This window comes from Salvia splendens, chromosome 7, assembly GCF_004379255.2.
Source record: "Salvia splendens isolate huo1 chromosome 7, SspV2, whole genome shotgun sequence".
Taxonomy (NCBI): domain Eukaryota; kingdom Viridiplantae; phylum Streptophyta; class Magnoliopsida; order Lamiales; family Lamiaceae; genus Salvia; species Salvia splendens.
In genome coordinates, this window is record NC_056038.1 from 15,474,061 (window position 1) to 15,486,453 (window position 12,393).

Sequence of the window (12,393 nt, forward strand, 5' to 3'; positions counted from 1 at the left end):
GTGTATGTGCAAAACAAATAAAATTAATGTAGTACTATGTGAAAACGCATAACATACTAACTTTTAGATAAGAAATTCAAGTTGATCAACTTGGAAACTATATGTCATAATCATGTCTTTGTTCTCTAGTGTGCAGGACAAAAAACCAATTAATCTTTAAAGAGCTAGGACCCATTTGCTCTCTGGATTTAAAATTTTAAAATAAATCAAACTTGCATCATTTTTAAAAATGTTTATCTTCCAACTAAAGTTCATTTTTAGATATGATCATTTTTATTAATCCAAAATGTGATAAATGTTTAATTTATTGAAATTAAATAATATAGTGACAATGATATATTTATTTTCTCAAAATCGATTCCCAGTAATCAGAAATAATGGATTAAAGTTAGTCACAATAAAGTAAAAAATGAACCAAATGTTAGTTATCTCATATTAAAAAATGAGAACCTTATTAAAGATGTATTAAATAAGATGAATTATTACGTATGTGGCGGTAGAGCCCACACGAGCGTCGTGCCCCGTGTGCCTTGGACTTGGCAATTGGTCTTTGGGGCTGGTGGTTGAGCACGGAGCCCCCAACACTTAGGTTGAGCACGGAGCAGCCCACATTCCAATACACAACACAAAACATTCTCCTCGTAGCATAAGCTCTCTCCCTCTTTGTTGTATCTCTATCAAAGCTCTGCCCTTGTCATCATCCAGTTCGTCAGAGCTTGTTTAGTCTGTGGTGCTGCAACGAGCAAGACGTTAGCTATTTTATTTTTGGGGACGACACGCCAATCCGAGAGCACTACAAGGGCGTATTACACCACACAAGTTTATATACCTAGAAACCCTAAACCTTTCACTCGATTTACCTTTCGGCTTTCTCTTACAGTTTATTTCGTGTAACTATTCTTTGTTATTTCCATTTTTTTGGGTTGTAGTACGCCTGACAAGTTGTGTCTTTGTATACCTAGAAACCAACGAACGCAAGACGAGATATTCTTGCCACTGAAGTATTTTGTACATGCATAAACTGAACTTAATCACCACCTTCGCCTCAAGATGTCAACTGGCTAGTCCACCGCTCCTGTCGCCGTGCCATCGACCATGTCCACTGCTGTGCCAGTCAACACGTCATCGAACCCAACAACGATGACCAATCCCGATGCATCAACCACTACTCAATAGCCCCTTGTGTGTTTAACAACCCCTTTGGGCTGGATTCACCTCGAGTGAATCGGTCGATTCAACTTTTAGTGGTTCCGTGAGATCCTTCATTGAATCGAGTGTTAGGGCCTTCGGGGTCAACATGGGTGTTGGATCCTGAAAGAGCAGGTTTGCGTAGGTGTCGTTCAAGCAAGGATCTATCCTACTGATCAGGATGAAACAATCCCCTGCTCTGCCTAAAACCTGGTATCAATAATTCCTCAACCCTCTTCTACTGGGTAGTATAGTGAAGGTAGGGGTTGAATTCCATAGAGATGGTGACAGTTGGAAGGATTGTGGTGATATTTTGGAATGGTTCGGCTAGCTACCACGCTTGGGTTGAGTCTCTACCTAGACGTGAAAATAAGATTGCGTCCTACTGACTAGGAAAGGTGAATGGTGGTTGACATGTAGTGGTGTACGTGGAAAAGGTGAAACAGAAAATATTCGAAAAGTACTAAGTTTCTATTTTGGGCTAAACGGAATATTAGAAGGTAGTGATAGTTGTGGTGACTAGGCTGACAGATCTGCAAAGTACAAACTAAAAGTGAAGGACAAAAGGCAAAAAGCATCTAAAAAGTAAAAGTGGTCCCCAACTATTGACATGGACATCATCTTCTTCAACACACTTGATCAAAATTAAATGACAACTCCAGATTCAATAACAACTCACGAACACAGATCCGCAAATAAAAATTCCAAATCTGAAATCAAACACCAACACTGTAACTCCGCATACCGGTCAACATGAAAACGAATCGAAACTCAAACTAGACTTTGCATGCAACGATTTACTTCACAATCAAACAGTTCCCGATTATACTAACTCAGAGAAAATTACGACGAAAACAGCAACAACCGATTTAACACTTAAAACAACCAGAAACTCTAGATCTAACCTAACTAGGCAGAAGAAAAAGAAAACAGTGTAGTAAACTGAACAGAAAATGATTTCATAGCATAAAACACGTTCAGATCTTCAAATAAAATACTTTGAAACAGCAAAATTCAAAAGTAACAAGGATCCAGCGTAAATAAGCAAGAAATTTAAACTATGAAAGTGAAATAAAGAGTGGTTTTGCCACGCCGGGCGATGGAGCTTCTAGCTACGATTTTGCTGACTGGATTGAGGACGTCTGGAACTCCGGGAACTTCTTGATGATCTTCAAGTTACCATGGCAGTGGCGAGGAATGAGAAATCCGAAGGATAATGCTGAAGGAGTGATCGACCGAAGAGATTGCTAACTAAGCTTAAGAGTTCTCTAACTAATTGATGATAATTCTCTCTCCAAGTGGCTTCCTTTTATAGGGAGGCCTCCCTTGATTTTTAGGGTAGACTCTCTGCATGAAATGACCTTTTTGCCCCCTTGCTAGCGGTTGATCTTCCCAGCTATCCCTCTTCTCCATCTCGAGCCGTTTTGGCATGCATACTGGTCAGGATGGCAACACCCCGACGCCCTTTTCACTTGAAACATTCTGAAGCTTCCCTACTGGCTAGAATCCTCAATCTGCACACTTTGAGCAACTATTTTGCGGATAAAATCAAATATGCACATCATACTGACCAGTAACCGAGGCCTAGAATACGACTTATCAAACTGCTCACACTTACCACATGCTTGTCCTCAAGCTTGAAGAACAAACAAAAGAAGTAAGTCGAATTCTAGCCTGGTTACTCCCCTGACCAACTCTACCTAAACTAGACTCTATACTAAAGCGCAAAGAAAAACACATAGACAACACAGAAACGAAAAACTCACAAACAAACACACTAAAACACAAATATTGGGCTATATTTTCAACCATCCCTCCCCTCGGGATCAGGTGCAATCCGGCCTTAGACAGCCTTGAACTTCCGCCGCCCCTCTTTTCTTCCCAGTCAGTATATCCGTTTGTCAAGATCGCCCAAACTCTCGGCCAAAAACTAGGTTCACTCAGTCACTCATACCTTACCAGGAATGTTAGGACTGAATTCTCTCAATTTGCTCAACCACAATTGCTTCGGACTCGGATCTCATGGGCAGCTACTGAAGGGCTTAAAGGTTTGTAATGGGGCTATTGGTTGTAACGTTTTTGGGTGGATATTCCTAAGGCTCTAAGGTTCAAAACTTCTACTTTATTGATGTGGGGGAACTGTGTGCACTTGGGCTTCTGGTTAGTTGCTTTTCTTGGCTGGCGCTTCTGGCTTGGGTCTCCAACTGGTCAGTAGCTTCTTGTGGCTTCGCCACCCTTATTCCTTCTTTAATTTTTTTCTGACTTTTTTCTTCATATTCTTTCTTCTTCTCTTTTTTTTCTTTGCCTCTTGTGGCTTCGCCACCCTTATACCTTCTTTTTTTTTGGAACTAGGGATAACTCCCTGGTCGATTTTCTCCCAAACTTTCTTGCCCAGTTGGTCTAAGTCTTCTTGTACACCCTTCTGGCCAGTAAGCTCCACTCGTCTCATGCCTTGCGCACACAGCCCCAGTGGCTAGGGTGTATCTGGGGGTATATATGGTTAAGAAAAAAGGGTTCTAAAGGTGGATAATTTTTTTTTGGGGGGGGGGGGGGGTTTCCTACTGCCTTCAGTGTTTGCTACCCATGGTCACTTCACCCTAGGCAATTTGTGGTAGCCACTCTTTTCTTTTCTAAAATTGTGGAAAGTGGTTCCACTTAAGCTTATAACTCACCTTTTAAGAGGGCTTTCGTGTTTGGCTCTAAGTACGGGCTTTTCTCTCATACTCACATCATCTATCTTGACTAGGAGGTACTGCGGAGGGTGGTTTCGGTTTTCCAGCATGTCTTATCTCCCTCAATTCCCCTCACCGTCAGCTCAAGACAGTTGAGTTTTAAGCCCAATAAACACACAAAACAAAATAAAAACTAGACCTAACAAGACACTAACAACACAGACCACACATATATACATACATCATACTGGTCATTGCGTCCCCCCTCCCACTTCACAAGTGTCTGCCCTCAGATAGGGCTGTGAAGTGGAAAAAGTAATGGCCAGTATGGTGGACACACAGACAAAACGAACCGAAAACAACATACTGACAACTAAAACTAAAACTAAAACTTCTCACACTTAGACTATGGAATAGGCTAAGTGGGAGAGTTTGACAACCTAAACAGGAACAACGAACAAAACACACATATATACAAAACTCCTCACACTTAGGCCATGCAATGGACTAAGTGCGAATCAACATGCAAACGAAACACAAGAAGAAAAACATAGAAAAACATGCTCAAACGATACAAACTCTTAACTTCTCACACTTAGACTATAGAATAGGCTAAGTGTTATGAAGTTGAGTCTGTGCACAAACAGAAATTAACTACCTAAACAAACATTAAAACAAAAAAATACGAAAACCTAAAAAAAACAGAAAACTAAAAAGAAAACTAACTTGTCAGTACGGGGGGTGGTCTATCGATGTCTCCTGCTCCTACGCGGGGCAGGTGGTGCAGGTTGTTCCTCCAGTTGGTCCTCCTCCGTTCCAGCTTGCTCCTGATCATCCTTCGCCGGCTCCTCGGCAGCTGCCGGCACCTCGGCTTCCTCTCTCACTGTCTCGGGTTCAGTTGGTATACTTGGTCCGGTATCCTGGCTTACATGGCTCCTTACTTCCGCAGCTTCTTTTTTCCTCTGGTGGGTCATTTCCTCTAATATGTTATCGATCATGGATAACATCCTGTTCATCTCTGTCTGCATCCTTCGGTTCTCTTCACTTAAGTCGGTCACTATCACTTCCATAGATGCCTGTCTCTGCGTCAGCGTCCCCTGCCCTGCAGACTCTTTCAACATCCGTTCCATGACTGATGCTAGCCGGATCACTTCTGCCTTCATCTGTCTGTTCTCTTCTGCCATTTCATTAACCGTCCTTTCCAATATAGCAACTCGTCCTCCCGCTGTGGCTTCCTCTCCCATTGCATAGAAATGTGGCCTCCCTGCCCTCATATACACGGCGTTCGTCCTGACGAAGTAGGGTATGTCGAATAACCCTGGTGGGCGTACCATGGGAAGTGGAGACAAGTCCTCACTTTCAGTAATGCTTAGGTTGTTTGCGACGAACGCTCCCAAAATGTGGCATAAGGTGAGGTTCCTGGCAGGGTGAGTGGCTATTAAATGGCATTGATATGCAGTCCAGAATCCCAGATGTAACCTACGGCCTCGTCTCACGCACCAAAGGAGATACAACTCGTCATCGAAGTGTGAACGGCTGAATTAGATTGGCCCAGTAGGTTGGCGTCCAGATGGAGCTGTACTAATCACAGAACTGGATCATTGAAGTGAATGGAACGGGAGATGGTTGAAACGAACTCTCCAGCCTCGGGGTGAGTTAGCTCAGCCCAGGCCTCCTGCGGATCAAAGTCCACATGCCTACGGGGAATACCTCTCTCCCTGTTCCTCCAATCAGAACTTATCGCCTCTTCCAGGGTACACATACCCAAACGGCAAGTCCACTCAATCAAATTCATCTTAAACTCTCCTCCAAACAAACGAAAACTAACAGATAATTCATCCAAATCCGTCGTCACCTTGAACCTAAAGGTAGTAAAGATCTCCTTTGCTAGTCTAACACAAATTTTCGGATCCCCGTTTGGCAGTAACCATTCAAAACCCAAAGCATTCATATAAGCAAGGAATTGTCCATGAACACCTAGCTCATCTAGAGAAGGGTAGTGCATTACCTTTCAACATTTAATTTCCTTGCTGCCATCGTCCAAGCTTTCAAAGGAATCTTGCAGCTTCTGGGTTTCGAAAAGTTTCATTTCCTCAGCAATCTCATTGGTGAAGTCTACGGTCCATCGTCTGTATCGGAGCCTCTCAACTGGGGGATGCACAAGCTCTCGGTGGTCATCCGGGAGTGACTGTTCCCCATACTCCTCACCTTCCAAGGAGATGTCGCTATCGGAATCTGGCTCTTCACTGGCAGCGTACTCACTATCACTTAACTCCTTTCGGCTGGGTGGAGTTTGTTGAGATGCTTCGGTGATGACGATTCCTGTGTTTGCTACTCTGGACCGTTTGGTGACCGATTTCTTTTGGATTGGAGCCTTCCCTTTTCTCTTCCTGGCTCGCTGGTATTGAGCTTCCTCCTCTTGGGCAGTAAGGGTGGTTACTCCTGGGGCTTGAGCATCAACATCATCAGCTTCCTCTGTCCTTACTGACCCGGGTGCGAGGTCCGGACCCTCAGCCACCCCTTCAGTTTCCGCGCCTTGCTCGTTCTGTACAGGAGACACCCCAGTATCCTCTTGATCAGTAGCCTGTGTAGGCTTACCCTCTGCCTTCTTGTGAGTGGCCTGTTCTTCCTCGCTTGAGATCTCGACTGGGCTCTCGACTGTGCTCGCCAGGGCCTTGCTTGCTGCCCATTTGCCCAGGCATCGCTGCGATACCCTTTGCGGCTTCGGTTGTACCTCCTTCTGGTCTCCCTTCAACACTAACTTCCTCTTAACTGCCTTTGGTTTTATCACGGGTGGTACTACTTGTTCAGATTCCTCTAAACTCTCTACCGTCTCCTTCTGAGCAGTATGCTCCTCAACTGCCCTTTTTTCTTACTGGGGAGTTTCTGACTTGTCTTCCACCATTCCTCCTGCTACCCCGGATTTGAGGTCCGGTCCCTCAACCATCCTGGCAGCGTCTTCTTCCTGCCGATATACCCCTTCCAGAATCGCTTGAAATTCTTCATCCGTCTCATTTAGATCTATGGTCTCTCTTGCTATGGTCTCTCTTGCTATGGCCCTGCTTCCTGGCCGTCTCATTTAGATCTATGGTCTCTCTTGCTACTCCTTGAGGAACTGGCTCTGCTATCGGTGTCTTCTCTGTCTCACCGCTCCCTTCTTTGTCTCCTTGTTCCTGACTCGTCCTGGCCTCATGCTCCTCAGGGTTAGAGTCGTAATGGGCAGCGACAGCGTCAAGTTCCGCCGAATTGGGTACTGAGGTTTCTGATGGCGCGGTCGCCGAGGGAGTTCCCTCCTCTGAATGTACTGCTGTATGGCTGACCGGCGCATACGGAATTTCACTGGGTGCGGTTCCTACGCCCCCCATTTGGCCGAAACTGGTCAGCGCCGTCGTCCAGTCCCTTGTCGGGTCTTGTTGGCGAAGAAATGCCATCATGGCATCCATGGAAATCATGGGCGGCGGCTGAGCGGTCGGTGCCGGTGGTGGTGGATTTGGCTGCGGTTGTTCCTCCGGGGTTTCTTGGCGGCGAGGTTTGATTTTCTTGGCGAACGCTTTCTTCCCCATGATCGGAAATTTACTATTTGGTGGTGGAAAGTAGGGTTTGAACTGGTGGAAATGGGAAAGAAACTTTTGGGAGAGAAAATGTAAATGAGGATTTGTGAGGGAAAAGGGTTGGGACGGTGAGTTTAATTTGGGTGAGAGAGCAGTTGCAGGTGGTTGTAACCAGTTATCAGGGGTTGCCGGTCGCGTCGTTTCAGACGGGAGGCGGTTGAAATTGCTGGCCTCTGATTGGTCAGCGTGTCCCTTCTCTCTGCTCACCCTGCAAAAAAACTGCACAAGCTTTAATTCAAATTTCCGTCCTTAACACAATTTCCCCTATACTTACCTAAATAGGAAACTAATTCAAAATGGGCTCCTAAATAAAATTGAAATAGCACCAGATAGGTAATTTCGTGGTCAAAGCATACTCCAACTAATAATTAAGGCCCGAAAATATTTTTTTGTGTTTTCTAAATATTGACATGCAAAGGTTTAAATTAATTAACTGCCACATATTCACAATATTTACATCTTTTCCCTAGGCAATTTGGAATTCTACGTGGTCAGTATATGTGTACTCTCAAAAGAATGGACCCCGTGGAACTCCAAATTCCTATCCTACTGATCAGTAGGCAACCGTAGTAAGTGGTTGCAGTGGAATCTCATCCACTACACCCACCTCACTATTCTCCCTAAATATTTTCAACCTATGCTCATTCACAATAAAAGGTTCAGAGTTAGGAAAACTCCCTGAAATTTCGACTGCTCCATTGGAATGGAGTGCTGTGATGGTATACGGCCCTGTCCATTTCGACTTGAGCTTCCCAGGCATGAGTTTCAACCTCGACTGGAAGAGTAGTACTTTCTGGCCAACAAGGAGCTCCTTGGTCCTCAGATTTTTATCGTGCCACAACTTGGTTCGCTTTTTGTACCACATGGCTGAGTCAAACGACTCCAACCTGAGTTCCTCCAACTCCGGCAATTGCAGCTTCCTTTCCTCTTCACAGGCTGTAGCATCCACATTTACTTGCTGCACTGCCCAGTATGCTCGGTGCTCAATTCCAACTGGTAAATGGCACATCTTTCCGAAAACAATTCGGTATGGGGACATGCCTATGGGGGTTTTGTAGGCTGTGCGATAGGCCCATAGAGCATCCTCTAACCTCACACTCCAGTCTTTCCTAGAAGGATTTATAGTCTTCTCTAAGATCTTCTTTATCTCGCGGTTAGAAATCTCCGCTTGACCATTTGCTTGCGGATGGTAGGGGCTCGAAAGTCTGTGGTGCACACCGTACTTTTTCATCAAGGATTCAATTGTACGGTTACAAAAGTGCGTACTTTGATCGGATATGATCGCCCTCGGCACACCGAACCGGCTGAAGATATGACTTTTTAAGAACTTGGCCACCTCCTTCGCTTCACACGTGCTTATGGCCTTGGCTTCTACCCATTTGGAGACGTAATCTACCGCGACTAGGATATACAGATTTCCATAAGATGAAGGAAACGGACCCATGAAGTCCATTCCCCATATGTCAAATAGCTCGCAAACTATTATGGGTACCTGCGGCATTTCATCCCGGGCAGAGATTCCACCGGTCAGTTGGCAACGCTCACAACTTCTGCAGAACTCGTACGCATCCTTGTTGAGGGTTGGCCAATAAAAGCCGCTATCCAAAATCTTTCTTGCCGTCTTCTTCGCCCCGAAATGTCCCCCGCATGCTAACGAATGGCAGTGGGTTAGAACATCCCGCTGTTCCCAGTCAGGAATGCACCTCCTTATCACTTGATCGGACCCTACTCTCCATAGATAGGGGTCGTCCCAAAAGTAGTATTTTGCTTCACTTTGGATCTTCATTCTTTGGGCTTTGGTAACACTCGGTACCTCTGGAAGCTCTCCAGACACTAGGTAATTGGCCAGGTCTGCATACCATGGCTCCTGCCTTACCTTCTCTTTTCCTTTGGCTGTATCATTCTGACCAGTAAGTTTCAACACTTCTTCCCAATCAATCTTTCTGGGCGCAAAATTCACCTCACACAAATGTTCCTCCGGAAACTTGTCATGCACTTCTTCGCTATTCCCATCTTGAATTATTCTACTCAAATGATGTGCCACCTTATTTTCTACTCCTTTTTTGTCTTCCACTTCCCAATCAAACTCTTGTAACAAAAGTACCCATCGGATCAGGCGTGGTTTGGATTCTTTCTTGGCAATCAGATACTTAATGGATGCTTGGTCAGTATATACTATGAATTTGGATCCCAACAAATACGGCCGGAATTTCTCGAAAGAATAAACCACTGCCAGCATCTCTTTCTCGGTGGTATCATAATTCTGTTGGGCATGATTCAGAGTCTTGGATGCATAGAAAATTACGTACCTCTTCCCATCGATCTTCTGACCCAGTACGGCTCCCACTGTATAGTCGCTGGCGTCGCACATCACTTCGAAAGGGTAGTCCCAGTCAGGAGCCCTTATGATAGGTGCGGAAATCAGCTTTTCCTTGAGAAGATTGAAAGCAGCCTTGCATTGCTCATAAAAAACGAACTCCACGTCATGCTGAAGTAATCTGGTAAGGGGTTGGGCGATCTTGGAGAAATCCTTGATAAACCTTCGATAAAAACCGGCGTGCCCTAGAAAACTCCTTATCCCCTTCTGATCAGTAGGGAATGGTAGTTTGGATATAACATCCACCTTGGCTCGATCCACTTGGATACCTCTTTCTGAGACCACGTGTCCTAAAACTATCCCTTCGGTGACCATAAAATGACACTTCTCAAAATTCAAGACCAAACTCTTTGCTTGACACCGCTCTAGTACTATGTCCAAATGATGAAGGCAAGAATCGAAAGAGTCTCCGTAGACTGTGAAGTCATCCATGAATATCTCTATGCAGTCCTCAATCAAATCGGAGAATATACTCATCATACATCTTTGAAACGTACCTGGAGCGTTGCATAGGCCGAAAGGCATGCGACGATATGCATAGGTTCCGAACGGGCAAGTGAAAGTAGTCTTGTCCTGGTCCTCAGGATCCACATAAATTTGGAAATATTCGCTGTATCCATCCAAAAAACAGAAGTACTTCTTGCCGGCTAGTCGCTCCAGCATTTGGTCGATGAAAGGCAGGGGAAAATGGTCATTCCTGGTCGCATTGTTCAGCTTACGGTAATCGATGCACATTCGCCATCCCGTGGCTAGCCTCGTTGGGATCAGCTCATTCTTCTCATTTTGAACGACTTGGATCCCCGACTTCATTGGGACCATGTGGATCGGGCTGACCCATTCGCTGTCCGGCACTGAATAGATAATCCCTAGCGACAACAACTTCAAGATTTCCTTCAATATCTCTTCTCGCATGTTAGGGTTTACCTTCCTTTGGGCATCTCGTTGTGCCTTTGCTCCCTCTTCCACCCTAATGTGGTGCATGCAGACGTCGGGGCTTATTCCCACTAAATCTGTAAGGCTCCATCCAATTGCCTTCTTGTTCTTGCTCAACATGGTCAGTAGACTAGCCTCTTGTTCCTTCGTAAGGTTGCTGCTGATGATCACTGGATATGAGTTCTCTTCCCCGAGGAAGACATACTTCAAATTTGATGGCAATTTCTTCAGTTCAACTTGGGGTGGAAGTGTGTCTTCGGGTAGAGGGTTTTTCTCAGCCTCTCATTCTTTCTCTAATTCTTCCTCTGTACCGACTGGTAGCTGAGCCCCTGCGGCTCCAATGAACTCTGATTTCTGGCAAAATTCCTTGATCGCTCCTTCTATCTCTTCATCAGTCAACCCTTGGCTACTGATCAGATCACACCATGCAGCAGCTTCTAAGTCAGCTTGCTCATAAACATCTAAAGTCTGGAGTTTCTCCTGCAATAGTTCGGTCTCAAGAAAATCTTGGACTTGTGGGTCAATCACATCAACATAGCATAAATTTTCAGAATCAATGGGTTTCTTCATGGCATCATTAATATCGAAAGTAAACTTCTCCCCATTGAAATCAATGCAAATTTTCCCCTCGGCCATGTCTACTATTGTTTTGGCCGTTCTAAAAAATGGTCTTCCTAACAAGATGCCACTAGATTCCCTAGCTTCGGACTCACTCATTTTGATCACATAAAAGTCAGCAGGGTAGGTAAAATCATGCACTCTAACCAACACATTCTCTAAAACACCCTCAGGACTTATGCATGACCTATAAGCCAGTTGGATTAATACCCTAGTACTCGATAATCTAACTCCCTTCAATCGGTTATAAATCGACAACGGCATGACATTAATAGAAGCCCCAAGATCACACATTGCATGCTCGACCTTCACATCCCCTATAGTTATAGGCAAAGTGAACATACCTGGATCGGCCCTCTTGGGCGGAAGCTTCTCCTGCACAATTGCGGGATCGATCCCTTCTACCATGATCTTCCCGTCCTCCTTGGCTTTCCCGGCTATGAACTCTTTAATAAATTTCCCAAGTGGAGGTATCTTCACGGCCTGGAGGAATGGTATGGTAACATCCAGCTTCCCAAAAATAGACAGGTAATCCACGGGGTTTTCCTTCTTCCTCTTAGTTACGAATCGGTAAGGGAATGGTTTCTCCCCTTTAGTTTCTTCCGCCAGTTCTCCAACAGCCTTCCCGGAGTCTTGCTTGGGCAGATTCTGGGTCTGAGCCTCCGTTCTGGATTCTACCTCCTGATGGGATTCCTTACTGGGTAGAATGTTCTCGGTTTCGCCCTTCCCACATGGTGTTTCTCCCAAGAAGAATGGGTCCTGCATCTGGGGTAAAGGTCTGCGTAGCTCCTCTTCCGAGACATCATCTCTCAATAACGTTGCTCCACTTGGCTCTCCACTGAACCTCTTTGGCTGGGGTCCTTCATAGGTAGTCCCGGACCGTAGTGTGACTTTGCTCACATTCGCCTTTTCGGGCACATGGACTGTGGACGGGAGTTTCCCTGAATTTCCTTTCAACTCACCCATCGAACTGGCCAGTTGGGCCAACTGCCTA

The 12,393-nt window shown here is 45.2% G+C and overlaps 1 protein-coding gene across 1 annotated transcript; it reads right to left on the bottom strand.

Moving 5' to 3' along the window:
• Positions 1 to 5,871: 5,871 nt before the first annotated feature.
• LOC121810474 (immunoglobulin A1 protease autotransporter-like) lies at positions 5,872 to 7,225 on the bottom strand. The gene is made up of 2 exons (XM_042211238.1): positions 7,009 to 7,225; positions 5,872 to 6,719 (listed from the first exon to the last, which is right to left on the bottom strand). Exons 1-2 carry the CDS (start codon positions 7,223 to 7,225, stop codon positions 5,872 to 5,874), a joined length of 1,065 nt encoding a protein of 354 aa, XP_042067172.1.
• Positions 7,226 to 12,393: the final 5,168 nt, after the last annotated feature.

Bases quoted from the DNA above. Each gene is read 5' to 3' on its own strand.
- LOC121810474 (XM_042211238.1), bottom strand. From the start codon at position 7,225: ATGGGGGGCGTAGGAACCGCACCCAGTGAAATTCCGTATGCGCCGGTC. The intron at 6,720-7,008 runs GTGAGACAGAGA...AAAAAAGGGCAG, and splicing joins AGGAGACAAAGAAGGGAGCG to TTGAGGAGCATACTGCTCAG.